The sequence below is a fragment of the Medicago truncatula genome, chromosome 1 (assembly GCF_003473485.1).
Source record: "Medicago truncatula cultivar Jemalong A17 chromosome 1, MtrunA17r5.0-ANR, whole genome shotgun sequence".
NCBI lineage: Eukaryota > Viridiplantae > Streptophyta > Magnoliopsida > Fabales > Fabaceae > Medicago > Medicago truncatula.
The window spans coordinates 35,208,454-35,232,725 of NC_053042.1; the positions used below are offsets into that span (position 1 = coordinate 35,208,454).

Genomic DNA, 24,272 nt, shown 5'->3' on the forward strand with positions numbered 1-24,272 from the left:
ATCGCAATTGCTTGGTTGGTTTATTATATATTTTTGTAGTTAATAAAAAATAATAGGTAATCCTTAAAAAAAAAAATTAGGTGATGTATTTTTTGAAATACTTGCTTTATTTTCTTAATTTTGGGACGTCCACTAAAAAGTACCCAAAAAATAACAATAACATTTCTTTTTATAGTAGTAACTATAACATTTACATAACACATTAAAAAAATTTAAAATTACATGTAAATATTGCCTCCACTATTTCAATTTCCTGCCTCCGCCATTGCTTGGCGACACGACCTTCAAGTGTCGGGTGTGATGAATCTCATCCTCTGACTTAGAGATCATGCCATCCATGTATATCTTGAGCATGTTCCTTATTTGTTTCTTGAAAATCTTATTCATCATTCTTTGCTAAGTCGCTCCTGCATTCTTGAGTCTGAATGGCATGATGTTTTATGCATAGTCAACATTTTGGCATATAGTACTTTGGGGGTTATTTGTTTAAAGATACAATTTAACATTGATTTGTTGTCAACCATGAAAAGCAAATCTTGATTGTTCTTCTATCATCCCTTTATTTCAAGGTAACCATAAAATTGACATATCCCCACGGACGCATGTTTGTTCCGTTGAAGACTTGCACATTTATCCCATGGCAAGGTAGGAGGCTTTTCTTGGGAAGTTACAAAGTTTTGAATGAATTGGCATACATGACATCGCATGTGATGCCTTGATCGATCTAAGCTCTTTTTACTTTGAATTTGGCTACGTAGATCTCGATAAGGAGGGAGAAGATGGAGTTTAACATTCCTCCTAGTAATTCTTTGTCGTAGAATGTCATGGGAGGTCTTCTAGGACCCTTCTAAGTGTGATAGGCTGGGTGAGGGTCATTCTCTATCTTAATTAACTCATTAAGTTTCCTTTTGAGGATATAACATCAGACGTCGGCCAAGTTCGTCTTCCATAGATTGTTAAGGTTGTGACAGAGTTCCCAAAGGCTTGTGAGATTTTAAGTTGCACAAATCCCTCTGAAAATTAATTATCTCCATGGATCTCGTCGTGAATACTTAGGCTCAACATGAATTTGCTAGATTATGACACTCCAATCGTCGAGTTCAACATGTGGAGTTGCTATGATAGATCTAGCTATTTTGGAAGATTTCACACCTTTTTCCAACTATTATTTTGGTAGGCCAAGGGAACAAAGTTACAAGAACTTAGTTTCCATAAACGTTGTCATTGATCTATGCACGATAAAAAGAGTCGGGAGAAGCGGGTTCTATGGTGTTGGAGTTTCTGAAGGTGGTTTTTAATTCTTCCTCGTCAGCGCGAACGGTGTACCTACAAAACAAGAAAGTGTATAAGAAAACACCATAAGTATTGTGAGTGTTATTAGTTATTACGCTCCTTTGAAAGAAAATGCATGTTGAAGCAAAAGCAAAAGCAAAAGTTGTACGTATGTTTTTGTTAAATCAAATAACTTTATTTTTGTTACATGTAAGGGACTTTATTTATGTTTTTGCTGAGTCAATGATCGTTGTTATTATAATGTATGAATATTATGTTTTGCTAAAAAGAAAAGAAAATGCATGTGAAGAACCTTTGTTTTTAAATTTTAGTTAAAAAAAATTAAACAAATTTTTTATTTTATTTTTATAAATGTTATCCATGGATATCTGTATAAATCCGCGGATACCTAAAAATCCATGGATTATCCGCTAAATGGATATCCGCACAGATATGGATAGGCTGCGGATTTCATATTTATCTAACGGAGCGGATATAAATATCACATTATCCGCATCCATAGATATTCATTTACGTTCCTAGGTAAAAACTCATATAAATTTTATTTAATAAAAAAGTGAATGTTAGAGATGACCGAAAAGAAAGTGTAAAAGTGTAATATTCTATTTTTCTCATCTACTTGTATTCATTCGCGTGACGCGCGTGTGTTGTGTCACAATTGTACCTGCAACGAGAAAGATAAGACACAAGACAAAAGTACAAACACACTGGTCTTCACCTAGTGTTACTCACTCCTCCAAATCTATACATTGTTGTTTCTGCTGCGGAAGACACACACATAGCAAAAATGGATAAACAAGAAAGAACAATGTTCAGATCATTCAGTTCAAAGTGTTTAACCCACTTTGCGATCTAAATCTTCCAAATGCACTTGTTTCCCACACTTTCATTATGAAGCTTTTTCGTCAACGCCAAAGGATCCTCATTCTCTCTCTTCTCTTTCTTTCCCTCGTTGCTCCTCTCATTTTCTTAGGTATTCTTCTTCTTCTCGTAAGAACGTGCGGGGCCCATTACTTCTTTTACATTACTTATTGTGAAATTTCTTGTGTTTCAGGGAGAAGAGAGTTCCTTGAAGATTTGTATCGTGTTGTAAGATTCTCCTTCACCTTGATAGAAGCTTTTTAATTCTAGTGTTCTAGTGTCAGCGAGTTTATAAGTCAATGGAATTTCCTGTGCTTTCTTTGATTTTAATTGTGGATAATGTGAATATTTTCGATTGATTCATGTTAATTACTAGAAAATGTATTTTGAGTAGGCAATTGAACTTTGAGTCTTTGAGCTATATTGGATAAACTTCTCAACAATCACTTGTAGTTTTGAAATAATCTTACATGATTATGGAATATTAAACTTTTGGTTGGGCCTAACTCAACTTTACAAAACTGACTTGTAAAGTGAGGATTGCCCTCACTTATAATCACTTGTTTAGGCCGTATCACTTCCAATGTGGGACGGGACTCTTAACACACTCCCGCATAGAATTGGACATTGAGTGTGACTCGAATGGCCCGATAGCAGAAACCTAATAGCAGGTGGCCCGACGGATTTTGGATAAACTATGATATTTAAACTAACCATATCTTCAATATGAAACTTTTAATGTAAACAATGATATTTCACATTGTTGGTGCATTGCGAGTTAAAAGTCTCACATTGGATAAAAATAGTTGACGTGGAGCACTAGGACCCCATATACCTAATGCCTCAAGGTTTTAGGTGAAGATATAGTGTGCAAACTCACTTGTGTGGTTGCTCTTGGTCCAATGTGATGATCCAACCCAGTGTTTTAGGTTCCCCGGAAGTCCCAACACATATTAGTTAAAAAGCATTTTCATTTCAACTTTTCAGAAGCTCTACACTCATTGAGATGTACTGAAGTGAACACTTGTCAGATTGTTAGGGACAACTTATGACACATCCATAAGCTCTTTTCAACTTATTTTCATAAGCTCTCTATGATAGTTTACAAAAACAACTTATAGTTTATGTGGAAATAGTTTTACCATATTTTATCTTTTGTTATAGAAATAGCTAATACATAATGACTTAATAATGACTTTTTTTAAAGTTAATCCAGATACATAGGTTATTATTCTCGACAATGGAAATTGAATTTATTGAATTATGTTTTGATTGCAGACATACAGGACGGATAGTTTGAAGTTAAATGCTGCAGAACAGGTAGTGGGAGATTTGATAAAAATATATTTCATTGTCGCCTTGAGTTGTTTGTTTTCTCTTCCTAGTGATGAAAGATAAATAATTTAAATTTATGATTGTGATTTGGGCCTTTTTCTTTTTAGATTCAACAAGATGCTGAAGAATTAGAAGAGCCTAATCAAGTTGTTTATAAACAAAAAGACGTTTCAACAATTAGTTATGGTTCAGAAAAGAATAATGATGCTGAGGAACCTAGAATTGCAGCTGTTGAAAGAAATGGTTGGTATATGTAGCCATGTAGGTTTATTTTGATTTGTTAAATTTTGAGCTTTTTCATAATACACTCAAGTAATTAACTGAAAGGGGTCGTGAAATTTATATCTTTATCAATTTTCAGGATTCAACCATGATGAAAGACAAGACAAGGATGCTCAGGGAAAAGATGTATCCTCCATAGACGAAGATACAAATGTAAATGATGTTGTGCATGGAACATCGAAGGAGAATATTAAAGTGACCAATAGGACATCAGGTCGAATAGCAGACCATCATCATATTTTAAACTCTAATTCTCGTGAAGTGAAAAATCAGAAGGTTCAAGAGATTAAGGATAAAATTTTAATGGCTAAAGCATACTTGAAGTTTGCACCACCAAGCACCAACTCACACTTGAAGGAGCTGGAGCTGCAAATGAAAGAGATGGAGCGAGCAGTAGAAGGAGCCACCCGGGATTCAGATTTGTCAAGGAGGTAAAGTTTCTTATGTAATGTGCTTGTGTTTAGTTCAGAATAGTGTAATTAACAAACACAGTCAAGAGAAAACTAATGGTTTAGTCCTACAAAGATGTATATGTTGCACCTTTTTCATTTGGTCCCATAACTTCTAGTTTTCTGAATTGAATCCTAGTATTTCTTTATTTTGCTTCATTTTGGTACTTCGTATGCACACTACTTATTGAAGCATGTAGTTTGTTGAAAGGGATCAGTAGAAGCAAATTAAACATAAAAGCAGGATTTAAATTTAACCGAGAGTTATTAATGGAGAGATCATTAAGAAACCTTGTATTCTTCGTGGACCAAAACATCATTTTTCTCAGAAGTTCAAATTAAATTATAAGCGAGAAACTAATGAGTAACATCGTTGGTCTTCCAGTGAAAAAGTATCCATATAGAAATTTGATGTGATGCGAATTCTGAAATTGACGATATTTTACAATTTGAAAACAATCGAAGTTCACAGTGTTTTGCAGGCAATGAGACACATGGAGGCCTCACTGTCTACTGTCAGCCGTTCTGTCTCAGACTGTTCTGTGGCTTCTAAGCTTCAAGCAATGAAGCGCAAAACTGAAGAGCAAGTTCGTTTTCAGAGAAGTCGAGCAACATATCTTGTTAATCTTGCTGTAAGGACTGCCCAAAAAAATTTTCACTGCCTTTCTATGCGGCTGACTGCTGAATATTTTGCCCTAAGACCTGAGGAAAGAAAGCTTCCAAATGAAAATAAGATTCATCATCCAGAACTTTATCATTATGTTGTCTTCTCTGACAATGTTCTGGCATGTGCAGTTGTTGTTAACTCTACTGTCTCTACTGCCAAGGTAAATACCTTATTATTTCATATGGATTTAACTTCCACTGGCTATGGTGGGAGCTTTGTAGCACTAGGTTGCTTCTTTTTCCCATTGCCATTCTTTACTTTTACTTTTACTTTTCAGCTACTGTATTAGTTGTTACTCCTAATTCAACTGCTGCAAAAGAAAAAATTACCAGAAAATACCGATAGGTTTAGTTATAAAAAAATTCAATGTAGAGAATCTCAAAGTTAGTCCCTTAGTGGGGTTATTTGGACTATTAATGCTTGTTAAGTCTCTTCCATATTGGCCAACAGTGCTTGTTTTTCTTCTCTATTTTCTTCACATTGAAATCGTAAACAAAAGAGCAAGTGGTAAGAACATGATCCGTCATTATAATCCTTCCTTGAACCTTAGCAGTACATAGCATTTTATTTTTGGCTATATTAGTGCAATTTGAATTTGACTTGCAACATTGAGTGCTGTACTGCACTTATTGCAAAACTAGGTTGCATAAACTGTAAATAATCACATAATGATACTCCTTCATAATGCCTCCCTTTAACTTCAAATCTAATACCTCCTACTGCTCTTATAACTGGATTCTCTTTTTCTCAAAAGGAAAGGTCTTGTTAATCACATCACATACACCATTAACTAATGCTTTAGCAGTTATTTTCCAGTTAGGAGGAACTCTTTTAACCTTAATAACTGTTGCAGCGTAAACAAGATGAGAGAGAGAGAGAGGGAGGGAGGGAGGGAGGGAGGGAGGGAGATGAAAACGGTATAAGCTTCCCTAATAAGTACTTTTTTCCTAGGTGAGTGCTGGCTCTCCGGATCAGATCCTGTTTCTTAATCTTGATCTGTAAAACAATGGATTTATTTCAATTTATTTACAGTACAGTGATAATTTATTTTGTGAATCTGCAAGAAAGTTCTTGTTTAAGTATATTTAAGATTTCTCCCCACTGTCAATTTGGGTGGGTTAGTTTAACTTCTTCAACAAAAAAAAAGTATATTTAAGACATCTTCAGAAATCTTTAGAGCATACATTGAAGTCAGTTAATCATCTAATTATGGAAGAGAACTTAGGATTTTGTGATATTTTGTTATGGGCCGAGGCTTGTACTAGTAATACTATGAGACGGTAAAAATGGATTCTAGGAATGAACCAAAAAAATCCAAGTCTCAAGTGTAGGAATTCTAATGATTTAGAATAGAATCCGATATAAAGGAGAAATTGTCATGAATATTTGAGAGCAAGAGTTTTAGGGTTTTAGAGAGAAGATAATTGTTGAAATGTTTGATTGATTCTCAAATGAGGTACAAGACCATGTTTAGATATTCATATAACCATCAAGGATAAAAGGGTAAAATGACCTAATGTAAAATTAGCTAATAACTAGTACTTAATTATTCATGTTACATACCAGACCTGATTATGTAGTATAAATAGGAGTATTAGATTAAGGTACTATAATTTGTAACAAAACTACAAAAGTATATCCTTCCCATCAATAGTATGCTAGGTGTCATTGTTTGGTGTCTTTCTTGTTTTTCAGTATTCATAAACCTATATCAGTTGTTATTATTTACTCGATGTTAATTATTCAGCTTGAATATAAAAGAGTTCCTCCTTCTTAACTGCAGGAACCAGGGAAACTTGTTTTCCATATAGTCACTGATTCTCTCAACTTGCCAGCGATCTCGATGTGGTTCTTGATAAACTCTCCTGGCAATGCCACAGTCCATATACAGAGCATAGACAACATTGAATGGTTGTCGAAATACAATACCTTCGGTAAAAATGGTAACAACGATCCAAGATACACTTCTGAATTGATCTACTTGCTTTTCTACCTGCCTGACATTTTCCCTGCCCTAAATAAGATTGTGATCTTTGATCATGATGTGGTGGTTCAACAAGATCTCAGTGGACTATGGAATGTCAATATGAATGGAAATGTTAATGGAGCTGTTGGAACTTGTCAGGAAGGCAAAACCCCATTTCATAGGATTAATGGGTTCATAAACTTCTCAGATCCACTAATTGGAGAGAGTTTTGATGCCAATTCTTGCACATGGGCATTTGGAATGAATTTGTTTGATTTGCAACAATGGAGGAGACATAATTTAACGGCTGTCTATCACAAATATTCACAAATGGTATGGTTACAAAAATGTCTTTACTTTCAGTACTTTAGTATGACTCTGCTATTTACTGCCCACTCAAATTTCTCACATCTAAATCTCATCAACTCTTCAGTTAGGCTCTTGGCATTGATTAGGTTATGGAGAGTTAAAGAATTGCCGCCATGGCATTTGAACTTGTTATTTTTTTATTTTTATTTTTTATAATTTTGATGGTTTGATCAGATTATTAGGGAATACTGTATTTCTTATCATTCCAATTACTGTTTAAAAATTGAGATGCGTGGGGCTGTTTTAATCAGATTATTAAGGAATATGTCTTATAGTTCCAATATCTGTTTGAGATGTGTGGGCCTGTATTTATCATTGTTTGGAAGTTTGACGGGAACAAGAAACATTTCCTGCAATATTTTCTTTCAGATAAAATTTATATTGAAAATCTAAGGTATTTGTTGGGCCAAATGGTTGCAGGGTTCTGAGAAGCCATTGTGGAATTGGAACGTTGCACGTATGCCTTTAGGTTGGCTCACCTTCTATAACAAGACAGAGGTGTTGGACAGACTATGGCACATTCTTGGCCTTGGTCATAACTCAGGAGTTGATCGAAATGACATTGAGCAGGCTGCTGTTGTACACTATGACGGGATTAGGAAGCCATGGTTAGATATTGCAATGGGAAGATATAAAGGTTATTGGACCAAATTTTTGAATTTTGACCACCCTTTTCTACAACAGTGCAATCTCCAGCCATAGCTCAAAATCTAAAACTGTCTACTTCTCTTGTTGACAAGTCTGGTAGCACATTAATCGCTTGATTCACTTTATTCTTTCTGCGATTCTTGTTGTATAGTTCTCCATCCTCGTTCTCTCCAATTTACAGTTACAATCAAGATAAGTGTCAGTGATGAGTGTTTTAGTGGACACTGATGCTACTGCTTCTTGTGAGTCTACACTCTACATAGTTGCCTCTTAATTCATGCCAACATTCTTTGTTATTTTGTTCCATGTGCCAACGGGGAGCTGTACTATAGTTTACATGGAAGAACAAATTTACAAATTAGAATAGAGATGATGGCTGCATTTTGATTTTTTTAGCATGATTTGATCTTTAATCTTTACATGGTGGAAAGGAAAGACCATTGTGTAATCTTTCCAACAGGCAAGACCAATATGACCTAGTTGTGTTTCATTTTTTGGCGGTTATGGAAGACCGAAGATCAGAAGCGAAACTGGACAGCAACCAAAGGTTAGAAAGGTGTGGAATGGCTGAAGAAGTCTGTTATATCTCAATACTGTAAGATTAGTTCAAAATTGTCATCATTCTGATAAAAAAAATCATGTGGTTGTGCTATGGCCCCTCAAATATTTTGTAGGTGCTATTGGAAAATATCTGATGTTTTTTGCCCTGTATTTTGAATGGAATCAGCTGTTTGTGTGTTTTGCTAATTGCTGTTGGAAAATGGTTGGTTTGAGAAACAATTTATTTCCTATTTGTATTTAAAAAAAAAATCCTGTTTTTATTTTGATTATTACCAATGATACAAGGGTAAAAACTCTTGAATAAGAGCTTTGTTGCTACAGTATTATTTTTAAAAAAAATCTTTGTTAATAATGTGATTTGCATATTTGGATTGATGATTGACTCATGATAATATTGATAGACGACTAAGACGAGTCATTGCAATTTTGACAAAAGTTATATTTTATAGTTTAAACAAAATTATGACGACATTATATTCTTTTTCGGTGACTTTAAAACAGGAAAGTCACAATGATTTTAGTGTAATTTTGTATATTTTATGAAAGAGAAGGATGAAAGAGAGAAATAAGATGATAGAGTGTAGTAATATAAGATAGTAAAGATAGACATAAAGTCACAATAATGTTCATGCACTAAAGTCATCGAAGTGGGATCCGAAACTTTGGTTTTGTTGGATTGAGATTTAGCGACTTTAAGACGGAAAAAGTCACGATGACTTTATATCTACCTCTCTTATATTATTTTCTTTGTCATCTTTTTATTTTTTCTTTTTTATAAAACACACGATATTATATTAAAGTCATCATGATTTTTCCATTTCAAAGTCACTTGATCCTAATCCGATTTTGCCTAACTAATTGTCGGTCTAAACATACACCAAACTTATTGAGAGATTAGTTAACATAGTTACAACCTAGCAAATACGTACCAGATTTATAAAATAAATAACAAAATTGTACCTTTTTTTTCTTGTCAAATACTAACATTATTTGAAACCAAATTTACGCTCAAAGTATATACGCCCATTGTTCTAATGATGTTGCGAAGAAAGAAGATTTGACGTAATGTGGGGGTAACAATTGACCATAAAATAGATCACCCGACACGTGGAAAAAAATAATTGGAGTAATGCAGATAAGAAAATCCAACCATGAGCTTCAATCTATCCTTGTTTTGTGGTGCATGGACAACCTTTGCACTGATATTATTAATTTTAAACAACTTCACTTAAACTAGTATCTGGAAGACAGAAGAGAAGTAGCTTGGCCATACTCTTTCACTTAAAACAAAAATTAAAATGGCAACCATCTCAGCTACCACTACAACTGCATCGATCACCCGTGCATGTCTTGCACAAAAGAGACCTCTTTCAGTTTCATCCTCTCCTGTTCTTGGTATGTTGTTTGTTCTTCCTTGATTTTCATCCTAAACATACATACAATAGCATGATACTACATCTTTCAATGTCTGATTTATTTACTTACAATCCAATAATGAGTTTTGTGTGTACTTCTGTGATAAGAGACGTATCTTTTAAGAGTAAGGTCCAATTTTATTGCATGTTTGATATTACGGTAGATTTGATTGTTGAAACTTCAACATGTGGTTTTTGCTCTGTGATTTTGTCAAACTCGGTGCAAATTCAAACATGCACTAAGTTAATAAATACTAAACTTCCAAGACTACCGTCTCCCGATTTTGTAATGATGAAAAACTATTTATAGATTTTTTTTCAAGGGGACTAAACTAGACTGCATCCTATTTTTTATTATGGACTAGAACAGTGTTTTAAAACTTGAACCGAACGGTCCATTCTATAGTACTGTTTGGTTATTTTACCAATTCGATCACGGATTAGTCCCGATTTGAGCAATTTAAGGAAGTTGAATCATGATTCAGATGTCTTGCCGGTTTGATATTTTGTTCGGTTTTTAAAACATGAGACTAATTATGATTGTTTACTCCATTTTTTAACGATTGAGGTATGGATGATTTTGATTGATAAATTAACATTCAATTATTTTATTCAGGATTGCCAACAATGGCTAAGGTTGGAAGAGTGAGGTGTTCAATGGAGGGAAAACCTTCTTCAGTGAATGAAAGCAACTCAAACATTGGAATGGGATCATCTTTGTTTGCAGCTGCATGTGCTGCAGCCATGTCAAGCCCAGCAGCCATGGCATTGGTGGATGAAAGAATGAGTACTGAAGGAACCGGACTTCCCTTTGGACTCAGCAACAATCTTCTTGGATGGCTCCTTTTTGGTGTGTTCGGTTTTATCTGGGCTCTCTATTTTATTTACGCTTCGGGTCTTGAAGAGGATGAAGAGTCTGGATTATCCCTTTAAATTGCTTGAAATGAATCATGGAATTTAGCAAAGTACTTCAGTTATTTTCTGTGATGATATGTATCTATGTAATAACTTGTGTTGTTGATTATTACCTTTTCTTTTCTTAAACTCTCAATCTTCATTACTTTGTTTTTTTTTCTTTCTTTTCAAATAACCAACTGAGGTATAAAATTAAAGTAACGTTACATAAGGGTGGCAATGTGATCCACCAAATCCATATCCATCCAATCCCTCGAGTACAAAATCCATCTAATTCATCTACCAAACAATTTTTCCTTCTTATTAGAAATGTCGTTACATGCGACTCTAGATTATAAATGGGACGTTTCACCTTGCCCTTTCGTCCATAATTTTCTTCTTCTTATTAGAAACGTATTCCACAGCCTCTCTCTCAGCCAAATGCTTACTTCTATTTGCATATAACTTGCGTGTTAAGGCTGCGTACTCCTCATCCAAGGCAACAATACGTCTATAATAATCATCTTCATCTTGGGTTAAGTTTTGCATCTCTGTCCGAAATATCAAGAGAACTATGAGGGTTGAGACGAAGAACTAAGTGATCAAACCATTCGCCTCTGAAGCCATACATCCTGAGAACATCGAGATCATTAGAAACTGATGATTTTGAAGAAGTCATCAAGTCTAAGGTAGAGTAAGATCGCAAAAACTTGAGGAAAGTGGCGAAATATTCATAAGCTTGACGTCTCATGTTCCATGTGTGTATATGTTCTGAAAGAAGGAAGCCAGCGTGACCAGAAGAAAATTCAGTTATTTGTTTAATTCACTAATTACACAAAACATTCATTAAAAATTCAACTAACAACAACCAAGTTTTATCCTAGTGTAGGGTTGGTTACACTCGGACAAAGCCAGAAAAACTTCGCGCAGGCGCCAATTTATAAGCATGAGAAGATAAAAATACAGTATTAGATAAGAATTTGAATGAAAATAGCAGCGGAAAAAATGAGTTAAAGAAGATAAAAGATTTTATTTTGACAATTGATAAAAGAAATTGATGATGAGCTTTACCAATTGTAGGAGGTCCAACCAATAAAACTTTTGTAGGAAGGATATTATAGTATTTTGATTGATTACTTTGGCTATTAATAGTATAAACTCACTTTTAAAATATTGAATCATACACAAATTAAATTTATCCAATGACATCTTTTAATAAAATGATAAGGGATCTCTTCCACCTTATTTAGAGATACGATTTCAAATTCAATCATGAAAATACAGCAGTGTTAAATCTTTTGAAGAAATTTTTTATCATCAATTACAATCATACCTAACTTGAGATACAAATCTCTTTAGTTTCACACAAAATAATATATCACGTAGAAAAAACACAACTTAAATTTGTTAACTTGATATTTCTAAAAACAATTCAATCAATTCTTTTAAAGGTCCAAAATTAATTGTATGTAACTACACGGTTAGGAGGATTGACCTATCTAACTTATAAAGTTATAACATAAATTTTGTGAGACTATTTAAAAGAACTTATGATATTTTTCATAAAAAAATTTCAACTTAATTTCATAAGTTCGCCAAACTAACTTAAAAAACAACTTATAACATATATTTTTTTAATAATATCTTTATTTTATCTTTTCATATAAAAATAGAAAATAGCTAATATAAATAAATCTATACGTAAAAGCTTATGATAATAAGCACTTGTGTGCTGTAAGCTTATGCTTACACAAAATTAAGAAAACCGTAAGCTTAAGCTGTGACGAAGAATCCAAATGTAGCGTGCGAAGTGCCAAAGACCAACTTGTATTATCCTTCGCACTCACATATATTCGTATTATTAACGTGTTAACTAAGCACTTGGAGGAGCAGAGAGAGAGAAACCAATGAAGCAAGCTGCAATGGCTACTTCACTTTCCCTCTCTTGTTCTTCTCCCTTACTTACCCGAAACACTCTCTTCTTCACCAAAACCTTCTCATTTTCTCGCTCCTTCAGTCTCTCACCTCCTCTCTCCACCAAAACCCTAATCTCTCAATCCCCTCCACGCCGCACCTTTGCGGTCCGCGCTGAGTCGCAAAACGGCGTCGACCCCACCGGCCACTATGACTTCGACCTTTTTACCATCGGTGCCGGAAGCGGCGGTGTCCGTGCTTCTCGCTTCGCTGCCAATTTTGGTGCTAACGCTGCTATCTGTGAGCTTCCGTTCTCTACAATCTCCTCGGATACCACTGGAGGTGTCGGCGGCACGTAAGTTCCTCTTCCACAGCTTAGGTTTCTTATTCTTTTTATTTTTTATTTAATTTCAAGTGTCCAACCTTGCCATATCGGCATAACCAATTGAGCTACGTTTTACGAACAATTCCAGATGTTGTTAATATGATGTGGGTGTGAAAAATGTACTACTAATAAGTAAAGGAATAATGTTGTTATATACATATGTAACATTGTAAAAATGAAAGTGGCTAATAACATGATATTATGGTTCTTTGCCTTTTTTTTATGCAAAGCATAAGCACAAGTGATAGTAGGTATGGACATGTGCTTTTAGCTTCTTGAATTACTAATTTGCTCCTTTTCTCTTTGGTTAAACATTGTTGATTTTTCCACCCTTGTCTTTCTGAAAGCAGATGTGTTATTTGAATAACCAACTTTTTAGGTGGTTAATTTAGTTGAGATATGTGGTTAATCATGGTATATGGTTCATCGGTATAACGTGTCTAAACTCATTAACTAATACTACTACCCTCATCTCTAAATATAGGACCCCATTTGACAAAAACACGAGAATTAAGACAGATTGTTGTGTATTAAGTTTGTTGTCAGTTAATACTATATTGTTGAGTTTTAAAATTTTATCCCAATGATTTCATCATAGAAGCATTTATTATAAATTGTTGAGTTAGAAGAACACATATATTAGGAGGAAGAAGTAAGATTCGAGCACTAGTCTGGTTGGGTTTGGGGTTATTCGAGCACTATATAGAGAAAGTAAAAAACCATTTTTTGGAAATCAAAAACCCATTTTTTTCATAGAGAAAAAACTTATTTTTAAGAGAAACATTTCTTTGGCTTGTTGAAGTGTGGTATTGTGGTAGTTATTTCTTAACAGAAGATTTTTTGTATTGATTATTAGGAGTGGCTTTACTGAGTCAGGCACAACGAAAGAGATGAGCAATATTTTTTTTTGAAGTTTGAATTACTCCCTCCGTCCCTATATGTAAACCCCTTTTGCTTTTTTCACATTTATTAAGAAAAGTTGTTGGTGTAATTAATGTGTCTATTTTGTATGCTAATATTACCAAATTGTCCTTTGTTTGTATGTGTATTAAATTTGACTTTTCATATTTCAAGATAAATTAGTAGTAAAAAATGGGGTTTACATTCAGGGACAAACATAAAGTCAAATGAGTGCTTAGATATAGGGACGGAGGGAGTAAAAAATATAAGTGTGTGTATCTAAAACCAGGGAAGCCGGTTATCCCGTATTTGGTTTTTGGAAAATGATACTTGGACCAATAGTTGTGTTGGAAATTCCGCCTTAATTGCGGTCCACCCCTAGTCGCCTAAATTGCGACCTTTGGTTAGCCTTCATTGCAGCCTCCAACACCTTCATTGTGTTGGCTTTGAGGGGGTGGATTTAGTCCCACATCCGATAGATAGCACTCTTGAGAAGAGTTTATAAAGAGGAGGCACTCCTCACCTTACAAGCCGGTTTTGTAAGGATGAGTTAGGCTCCAAATTTCAACAAGTTGAAAGAGTGTTTAAGAGAGAGTGCGAGAGAGGTTGTCCTTAGCATTCCTCTAACTTCAGTAGCTGTTAACTTGAACGTGATTAAACACTACTTTCATGTCTTTAGATATATATGTAGTTGAACACCTGAAAATTATGGTTAACCATGCCCAAATACGTGGTTAATGAGTTTTGACATCTGATATTATCCATTAACTCTATTGAATGTAATTAACCACTCATATAAACTGTGTTGACCACCTTAAAAGTTGTCATGAAAGTTGTTCAAATTTGGTTGTATAAAAAATCAATTCTCTTCTAAATCCATCTACATGCATATCTTTGTGCAGCTGTGTAATACGTGGATGTGTGCCAAAGAAATTGCTCGTCTATGCCTCAAAATTTTCTCATGAATTTGAAGAAAGCAATGGTTTTGGATGGAGATATGACAGTGAACCTAAGCATGATTGGAGTAGTTTGATTGCTAATAAAAATGCTGAGTTGCAGAGGCTTACTGGCATCTACAAGAATATTTTGAAAAATTCTAATGTCAAGTTGATTGAAGGCCGTGGAAAGGTGGGATGATTCTTTGGATACATTTCCATGTACTAAATAGCTTTGTAATTTTAAAAAAGAAAAAATATCAAATTTTTATTGCGCTGATATTGCTTTTGTAATCTACAGATTGTAGATCCTCACACAGTCGATGTTGATGGGAAGTTATATACAGCCAAACACATTTTAGTTTCAGTTGGAGGTCGGCCCTTCATTCCTGATATTCCTGGAAAGGAATATGCAATAGATTCAGACGCTGCCCTTGATTTACCATCAAAACCTGAGAAGATTGCCATTGTTGGTGGGGGTTACATTGCCTTGGAGTTTGCTGGTATCTTTAATGGTTTGAAAAGCGACGTTCATGTATTTATACGACAAAAGCAGGTTTTGCGAGGATTTGATGAAGAGGTAAGCAAGCATGGACAATACAATATATCGAATAATTACTTTGTGCCAACTTTTTCTTCACATTCAAACTGTGAATTATGTCTGCAGATTAGAGATTTTGTTGCAGAAAATATGGCACTAAGAGGTATTGAATTCCATACTGAGGAGTCTCCTGTAGCTATCACTAAGGCAGCTGATGGTTCGCTCTCTTTAAAGACCAGCAAAGGTACCGTGGATGGTTTCTCTCATATTATGTTTGCTACAGGACGCAAACCTAATACTAAGGTATGAAGTTTTGATTATGTAGTTTTACTTCTTGTAGTTGACTGTTTGAAAACTAAGTATGTTCCAGCAAATAATATTTTAGCATATGAAATAATTTGGAGTGCAGATTTTTATTTTGTGTCTTCCAATAATTACCTTCAATCAGAAGGTCATTGAAATGGACATGACAAAGAGAATATAATTTATCAAATAAAGATAGTTTAAGCATAGTGTTATTTATTCACTTAAATGTCAATATTTTCCTGTGATACACTTTTAGGACTTGAAATGTATGTCTTTTAAAAATTACATGAATAATTATGTGCCGATGCTGAAAGCTAATTTCCATATTTATCAAAATTAGGAACTATTGAATTCCAGTGTCCTTAAGGGTTGGCTAATTTTAATTCCACATGCTTCTTAGTTGGCTCAATTTTCATACGGCTTGCATGTTCTTGAAGTTTAGTTAAATTTTTCCTTTTCAACTGTCTGTTTATCTTATACATGTTACAGAAAGAGCTAATAACATGGATGATTCATTTATGAATTACAATTTCGCTGCAGAATTTAGGACTGGAGTCTGTTGGTGTGAAAATTGCTAAAGATGGATCAATAGAGGTAGTGTAAGCTTATCATCACTCATTAGTTCTTTATGATAAATATTCATATGATCGCTCATTGTTACTCCTATTCACCCAGGTTGATGAATACTCTCAAACATCGGTTCCTTCAATTTGGGCAATTGGAGATGCTACAAACAGGATAAATCTCACTCCAGTTGCTTTAATGGAGGGAGTGGCATTAACGAAAACATTGTTTCAGAATGAACCAACAAAACCTGATTATAGGTAATATACATTGTTTCAGAATGAGACAACAAAACCTGATTATAGATTGACTTCAGTGACCAGTGTGTGGTTGTATATCATCAACTGGCTTCTTAGTAATTATCATAAATCCAACTGCTTAACCGTTTATAAAATTAGGTTTTTTCTAGATTACCTTTGAAGAATGGTGGGTAATTTACCCACCAACCAATGAAAATGAGCAATTTGTTGGTGGGGTCAAGATAGTTCATGGATACCACTTAAAAATGTGCTTATGTGGCTAATGTGTATTGGTTGGGGTAAATTACCCACCATTCTTCCATGGGTACCCTAGTTGTCACCTTATAATTATCTCCCTGATCTTGCTTAACAAGCATTAAAAATTGATTTGGTTTTTATTTGTTTGAACTTTGAAAAGTATTATGTTTATCAATCTTAGATAATTAGCAAATTGACAATGGGTCGAATTTGTATGGTGAGGTTTATTACACCATTGTTTCTTAAATGGTCAAGATGCTACAGTTTGTAAATATATGTGTGTAACATCATGACGAGAGCTTTAGTGGTTTAAAAGAGGTGGAAAAAGGAAACTGACTAAAGGATTTTTAGCGAAGTTTGATATTTTGGTTTTTGATATGTGTAACTATGTGTGATCAAGCTTGCTCCAGTGGTTGTTGTAGTTGCTGCTAAGTGCTAACTATGCAAATTTTGTTTATTTTCCTAGTCATCTCATTTTTTGCACATATTTATGATTAAAATTTGTGTTTCATATTTTCATTTGTAGATATATTGAATGGCAGGATATAATCTGGTCTGCTTTAAGTATTTCATAGCCTCCTAACAGATTGTGTTATATTCTTTCTTTTATAGAGCTGTTCCTGCGGCTGTGTTCTCCCAACCACCAATTGGAGGAGTTGGTTTCACAGAGGAGCAGGTGAATAACCTATGGCAGGCTAAATCCATTGATATCAATGATCTTCTGAATATTTTGATGAATTGTACAAATTATGATTTACTAACATTTTGGTTATTTGCTCAGGCTGTAGAACAAGATGGCGATGTTGACATCTACACAGCAAATTTTAGGCCACTGAAAGCCACCCTCTCTGGGCTTCCAGACCGGGTTTTTATGAAACTAATAGTGTCTGCAAAAACAAATGAAGTTCTGGGTTTGCACATGTGTGGGGATGATGCTCCTGAAATTGTGCAGGTTTTTGTCTTTACTGCAGCTGTTTCTATATTACTCAGATAATGATACATGAGTTTTAAATTCTCTTATTTATAAGATTTTGCATGATAAACAGGGGTTTGCAGTTGCTATTAAAGCTGGATTGACAAAGGCAGACTTTGATGCTACTGTAGGCATTCACCCAACCGCAGCTGAGGAGTTTGTCACCATGAGGACTCCCACTAGGAAGATTCGAAAGAGCCTTGATTCACAGGTAAATCAAGGATTCTCAGCCAGTGTCTTCCGTTGATATCTTGTGCAGAAATTATCCGGCATTCTGTTCAACATACTAAATATTGTGATGACTTTTTAACCATTAATGAATACATCGACTTCCGTTGCCTTGTACTTGAGAATTGAAAGACTTTAGAATTCTTAAAAAGAAAACAAAAGAAAACTTCCCTGTGCAGGCCATGATTACTTGGGTCTGTTGATCAAAATCAACAGCCTGCTGTCACCCCCTTCCCTGACAAAGAAGTCTAGCAATATGATACTTAATTCATTTGGGTGATAAACCCACATGTCAGTATTCATATGGAAATGATATATGGTACAAAATTGGGTACACAAAAGATATCTTGAAAGACGTATTTTCTTAGTAGTATTTTGTTTTTCATTTCCAACCACATTTTTATGGTTCTTTTCTAAAAGTTTTCGTAATGGTTGTTTTGTTTTAATATATTCTAGGGAAAGCCAGATTCTGAAGCAAAAGCTGTAGCCGGAACTTAACAATATTACTTTGCTTTAGTTGTTATACCAGAGAAACTTGTCGATGCCTTAAGGTAAGGATGAAATACTATTTCTTCAGAAATGCATATTTTACCTAGATGCTGCATTTTGTTGTGATAAATAAGAACTTTTGTGTGATACTATGACAGTATACTAGATACTAGGTTTAGGTTCTCTCTCTTGGCTCTTCTCTATTATTATCAACTTGTGGTTTTGGACATTCGATAAATTTTTTGCTTGAATTTAGTTCCCCAATTTTCCATTTGCTACAATCAGTGTTTTTCAATTCTCATCAATTTCTTGTTACCTACAAAATCCAATTTTTTTTCTCTCCATTGATGGTTCATGATGAATGTGGGTCAGAAATTAATGTAATTACAAAACTCAGAATTTGGTGGATAGTTACAAAATTTGATGTATCTTGTGGGAAGCAAGTTTAGGGTCTGTAAAGGAGAAATTTCAGGTTTTCTTATTTAGATAAAACATCATATTTTGATTAAATTATTTTTTGTGGAATTAATAAAGTTTTAAATGATTTATTCACAAATAAAAAAGGTTTAAAATGATTAAGTTGGTTCAGCTTGTGGAGATTTTTAGGAAAAAGGGAATTTGGGTGGTAGATAATGGGTAACTGAGATACTTGATTTCAACTTGTATGTTTGTTAATCATAATATAAGAACCAAAAATGTAGCCAAGTCTTTTATTATCTTATCCTTGTGTTATAGCGGCAATATGATACTTTAAACCAAAAAATGATATAAAATTAAATACAGATATCTAAAGTTTTATTTTTATTTTTTATAACACGGTATTATTGTTATAATCATTTATCATTATATAAAATCCACTACCACTACTACTTATTCTTTGAACCCTTTGTTGTGCTTGCTTGTGTTGAAGAAACTCCCAACCCAAAATGGCAGGAATGTATGTTTTTTAGGACCTGTAGTCTCTTGTATACTTACCAATGCAACATGTTTCCGTTCTGCATCACATGCGTTTGTCTTGTTCTAATAAACAAATGCAATTTTAGCAACTCTGACAGACTAGATGCATTTTTAATGATGTATACGCAGGCTTGCTTTTTCGAATGATCTCCGGCAACTGAGCTTTCAAGACAATACATGAAATAGCCCGGTGAGCTCATTTGAAAAGGGTGGAATGGAATTTTTGGAGCTATTATGTGCCATTTGTAATTTATTTTTCACTTTCACCTCATCCTCCTGTACATATTCAGAGGAAATCTCTAGAGGGACCTTGATGTTAAATAAAATGATCTATCTTATTTAATTTGAAGCAGTTGGAGTTGAGACAGAGCATGGTTAAGTAGAATCAGATTTAAGTAGAATATTACACGAGTGATAATATAAACATTTTTAATGTAAAATTAAACAAATAGGTGTTAATCAAAACATTAGATCCAAATATTAACAAAGGTTAAGGAAATAGAGAAGCATATGAAAGTTTTCAAGTCTCCAACAAAAATCCACAAGTCTTAATCAAAACATTGCATCCAAAGCAAAAAAACGAACATTTTAGCATAGCATATAAATCAAAGATCATCATCGTCAAAATCGTAATATTTAAAAAACCACCATCAAAGTCTTCATCCTCAACGTATTCCTGATCATCCCTACAAAGGAGACTTTGTCGAAAGGAACAAAGTGATTAACGTAAGGTGAAAATTATTGATTTCATTCATTCTTCTAAACTACAAGGGATGCTTATTTATAGGCAAAGCAACAAAATAGAATCACAAGACTAGATTGCATTACAAGTTATCTTACAAGACTTAGTCTAAAACTACTAAAGCTGATGCAATTAACCTCTAATTATCCTAACAATGAAGCAGTTAGGGCTCGCAAACTTTGAATGGCGGAAATGAATGTGATTGGAATGGAACAAGAAACAATGCCAATGAGAAGAGATAAAATGGTAAGGTTAAGCAAAAAAAAGCACAAATTCCCCTTGAAACAATTTAAAATTTAGGAGCAGTTTTAGTTTTTCACACATAAACAATATGTCGATTAAAACCCTGCTCCAAAACCACCAAAACAGTCGCGAATTACGACCTGCTATCTCAGCTGGAGTTGTCACTGCGACCCCTTGCTCTGTCGCGATAGTGGTGCTATTTTTCTCTACTAACTACCTCGGTGATAAATTGATAAACTAAGTTCATTATGGTTCGTCTATGTTGGTATTATTTAAGTCATGACATTGAGGATTGAAGCTATTTTTTGTGTCTGTTAGAATTGTTTAGTTAAAATTCAAGACTTCTATTTGTGTAAGCTTGAACTCGTCAGAAACTCGTGAAATTTTATCGTTGTTTTCATTCTAGTCTTTGAAGTGATTCTTATATTGGAATAGTGATCTTGTTTAGAGTTAGTAAGTGTTTGAAGAAAGATGAGAAATTAGATTAAGGAACATTTGTGATAAATTTAGAATTGATATAAACTAATGAGTAATGATTTGGTGAGAGTTATATAATCAAGAAATAAATGACGTTAAATTTGGAATTGTAGTGACGCAATATTCTAAGTTGTTTCGGTGGAGTTTTGAGCGCTTGGAGGTGAATTAAAAAGGCACATGTTCATACACACGAGACACTTATTTTGGTACCTTGAACTTCTTTTAAGTCACCCTGATTTATATATTTTTGTTATATCCTTTGCCAAACTACTTTGAACCTACATTTATTATTTCTTTCTTTGTTACTTACGTGACTTAGAATCATGTCACGACTTTTGAATCCTATAATAATATATTTTTTTGATTTCTTTGGAGTTGAATAGATAAATGAAATTCTTGTCATAGTTTAAAATTAAATTTGGGGTTGTTCTTTGGAATTAACATCTTAAGTTTGGGGTGGGATAATATAAATTATGAAAATAAAAAACTGAATTAAAAAGAAAAATGTAGATAAAACATCAAAATGGTGATCTACAAAAAAAAAAAAAAGAGCCAACAAAAGTTTGGTATGTTAAAAAAAATAGAATAAGTAGCTCTACTAGTGCCCATTTTTCTTCTTTGGCACGAAAGCTAGTACCTCATTATATTGGCTGTGACATTGTGAATTAAAGTAAGTATTTCAATTAAGGAATCCTTACGAAATAATTCCAAATTGTTTGTTAGTCTGCTTTGCCAAATATATCACGCCTTAATCAGAGTCACATTATAATTAACCTTGAAAAGATGTGTGTGTGCGCGCACGCGCGTGCGCCTTGATTGTCTATTTAGAATTGGTTTAATCTCATAGCAAGGTACAATAACATCACGATTGGAGTGTGGCAAATGCCTCCAATTGTGATGTTATTGTACCTGGTTATGAGATTAAAGCAATTCTAAATAGACAATCAAGGTCCACACACACACACATCAAGATTGTGCTCAAATTGTTACTCTTTCTATTTCAGACTTGACTAGCTTACCATTTTCATACAAGCAGGACAAGCTTGGAGAAGATACTCTTACTTTCAAGGTAAGCTAGTCAAGTATGAAAATGCCTTCTCCGAGCCTGTCCCGCTTGTATGGAAATGGTAAGGTAGTCAAGTCTGAAAATGAAGAGAGTGACAATTTGAGCACAATCTTGGAAAAGGTATGTTCTCATTCCCAAAATTCATGTAAATTCTAATTTCTTGCTATTTTGTTGCCTGAGGACAAGCAACAGTTTAAGTTTGGGGTTGTGACGATGGTCATCATATGATAATTTAGGCCATGTTTCTTAGTTATTTTCTTTGCATTTGAAGGCAAATAAGAGTTCATTTAGAGAAGTTGTCAATGTCTTTAGGAACGTTTTGTATTGTTTTCGTTCAAGTCGTTGTAATTCACTTTTATCCTAAATCATGCAACTTCATAGGTGTTTTGAGTTTTTTTAGTAAGAAATCATGTAAATTGGAAAAACAATACATCACGTGAAGGATTAAGAATATGAAGAATGAAGATCAATGATTCTTATAAGGTTTTTGAAGACAATACAAGTTAGGAAAAATTAATCCTAAGTTCCAAGGCATTTCAAGACGGAAGAACACTTGAAAAGGGATGAAAACTTCAAAATTTGCAGAGGAGTCATTGACCCATGCACCCTGCGCAAGAACCATGTGCCCCTGCATGTCATCTCATGCGCCTCGCGCATGGCAGCGGGCAGAAAGTGTTGTTCACTTGTTTTCCAATATGATTTGGTGGAAAAAGCTTAATTTTCTTCTTACCCTTAAGCAATGATGCACTATAAATAGAGATCATTGTTCACTCTTTTATTTATTCAGAAAGCTAGCGGTACAAGGTTAGGGTCAACCATCAGAGCTGCAAGGCAGAGGATCTCCATCCCCATCTTGTTCTCTCTATGGTTTGTTTTTCTATTGTTTGTAATGATGTTTGTTTTCATGTGAAAATAAACCTCTCTTGATTAGGGTTCCAAGATGAGCCTCTTCTTGTTTGTTGGATTCAATTAATAAAGTTTTTTATTCAATGTATGATTTAAGTGTCTGATTTAATTTGTATATGTTCGTTTCTAATGCTTTTTCAAACCAATGATGAAATTAGTCTCTAAGTGGATTATAGGATTGACAACCTTACTTCCATCCGACCAAGACAGTATTAGATGACCTAGTCTATCAATTAAATTCTTTTAATCAAATCTAAGCTTGAATTTAGGGTTTTGACTCGTCTTAAAGGAATGCTGCAATTATAATTGGTTAAATTACGTTGATATAAAATTAAAATGTCCACCGCTATCACATGGTCATGTGCTATTTTCGTAAATCAAAAGACATATCATAAACTAATAGTAGTAATTAACTACATTAATTACACATCTGAATTAAAGCAACCTAATCTCACATTAGGCATGACAATTAAAACACCATAACTACTTTATATTTTATATTTTATTTATTTCTAATAAATTTTGCTAATTGCTAAGTTGAATGAAAATTCATGTGGAGACAGTAACGTACTACTTTATCACTTTCGTACGAATTGGTGAACTTGCCAATTTTGGTCCATCAACACACCTTCTTCTTTGTGCTTTTATAACTAACTATAGTGTTGGAACTACTTTACTTATCATAGCATATGTGATAATATTATGAGAGTTGATTCTTCTTTGTGCTTTTATGAATCACTCACTAGTGTTGGAACTACTTTACTTATCATAGCATCTGCGATGATGTTATGAGAGTTCATACTCTCTTCTACATCCTTGTACTCATTTACTTTGCAATTTTTTTGTTTTGTTAGAGCGTTGGTGGCTTCCATACTTTGTATCATTCCTTCCACATGAGCTTCATATAACTTAAATAGTTGCACAACCATTTATTCAAGATTGGACATGTCTTTGTTTTCATACTAGTCTTTCCATTGAGTAGGGCAGTACTCAGGCCATTTCTAAGGATAGAAGTTCCTTAGGAGGCATGTACCTAACATGTTCGTCTGATAACCCCAAACTTGTTGGGAGGCATGTACCACTTATTGGGTTACTTCGTTTTGGTAATTGATTACATGTTGTAACATTCAAAAATGTTTTCAAAAATAGAACATGTAATCGTTTTGGTAATTGAATTAGTTTGTCATCAATTTAAGAGCTTGCTTCACATATAATCTTATATTTAACTAAGAAAATGATTTGTGATTATGTTCCAATGAATTTCCAAGCATTATGAGTTATAAAAATATTGAAAATGATAAATCAAATATAAAGACCATACTTCAAATTATTTAACTACACAATTCAAGTGTCTTCATCTTGTGTCTACATATATTTCTTCTTTTATGATGAATCTTTGTTATCATCAA

General features: G+C 34.0%; 3 protein-coding genes across 3 annotated transcripts; all 3 read left to right on the plus strand.

Annotated features, from left to right (window-relative positions):
* Positions 1 to 1,933: 1,933 nt before the first annotated feature.
* LOC25484343 (probable galacturonosyltransferase 6) lies at positions 1,934 to 8,703 on the plus strand. Its single transcript, XM_024779963.2, has 8 exons — positions 1,934 to 2,266; positions 2,348 to 2,382; positions 3,433 to 3,474; positions 3,597 to 3,732; positions 3,851 to 4,202; positions 4,693 to 5,047; positions 6,671 to 7,186; positions 7,643 to 8,703. The coding sequence occupies exons 1-8, from the start codon at positions 2,185 to 2,187 to the stop codon at positions 7,922 to 7,924; spliced, it is 1,800 nt and encodes a 599-aa protein (XP_024635731.1). The 5' UTR covers positions 1,934 to 2,184; the 3' UTR covers positions 7,925 to 8,703.
* A 940-nt stretch (positions 8,704 to 9,643) lies between these two features.
* LOC25484344 (photosystem II reaction center W protein, chloroplastic) lies at positions 9,644 to 10,897 on the plus strand. Its single transcript, XM_013613124.3, has 2 exons — positions 9,644 to 9,826; positions 10,463 to 10,897. The coding sequence occupies exons 1-2, from the start codon at positions 9,730 to 9,732 to the stop codon at positions 10,777 to 10,779; spliced, it is 414 nt and encodes a 137-aa protein (XP_013468578.1). The 5' UTR covers positions 9,644 to 9,729; the 3' UTR covers positions 10,780 to 10,897.
* Positions 10,898 to 12,567: 1,670 nt separating this feature from the next.
* LOC25484346 (glutathione reductase, chloroplastic/mitochondrial) lies at positions 12,568 to 19,798 on the plus strand. Its single transcript, XM_013613126.3, has 11 exons — positions 12,568 to 13,009; positions 14,842 to 15,067; positions 15,176 to 15,454; positions 15,542 to 15,718; positions 16,262 to 16,315; positions 16,397 to 16,545; positions 17,395 to 17,458; positions 17,564 to 17,734; positions 17,829 to 17,966; positions 18,440 to 18,534; positions 19,559 to 19,798. Exons 1-10 carry the CDS (start codon positions 12,648 to 12,650, stop codon positions 18,479 to 18,481), a joined length of 1,662 nt encoding a protein of 553 aa, XP_013468580.1. The 5' UTR covers positions 12,568 to 12,647; the 3' UTR covers positions 18,482 to 18,534; positions 19,559 to 19,798.
* The last annotated feature ends 4,474 nt before the right edge of the window (positions 19,799 to 24,272 follow it).

Bases quoted from the DNA above. Each gene is read 5' to 3' on its own strand.
- LOC25484346 (XM_013613126.3), top strand. From the start codon at position 12,648: ATGAAGCAAGCTGCAATGGCTACTTCACTTTCCCTCTCTTGTTCTTCT. The intron at 15,068-15,175 runs GTGGGATGATTC...TGTAATCTACAG, and splicing joins TGATTGAAGGCCGTGGAAAG to ATTGTAGATCCTCACACAGT. The intron at 17,459-17,563 runs GTGAATAACCTA...TTATTTGCTCAG, and splicing joins TTGGTTTCACAGAGGAGCAG to GCTGTAGAACAAGATGGCGA.
- LOC25484343 (XM_024779963.2), top strand. From the start codon at position 2,185: ATGAAGCTTTTTCGTCAACGCCAAAGGATCCTCATTCTCTCTCTTCTC. The intron at 2,267-2,347 runs GTATTCTTCTTC...CTTGTGTTTCAG, and splicing joins TGCTCCTCTCATTTTCTTAG to GGAGAAGAGAGTTCCTTGAA. The intron at 5,048-6,670 runs GTAAATACCTTA...TCTTAACTGCAG, and splicing joins CTACTGTCTCTACTGCCAAG to GAACCAGGGAAACTTGTTTT.
- LOC25484344 (XM_013613124.3), top strand. From the start codon at position 9,730: ATGGCAACCATCTCAGCTACCACTACAACTGCATCGATCACCCGTGCA. The intron at 9,827-10,462 runs GTATGTTGTTTG...TATTTTATTCAG, and splicing joins TTCATCCTCTCCTGTTCTTG to GATTGCCAACAATGGCTAAG.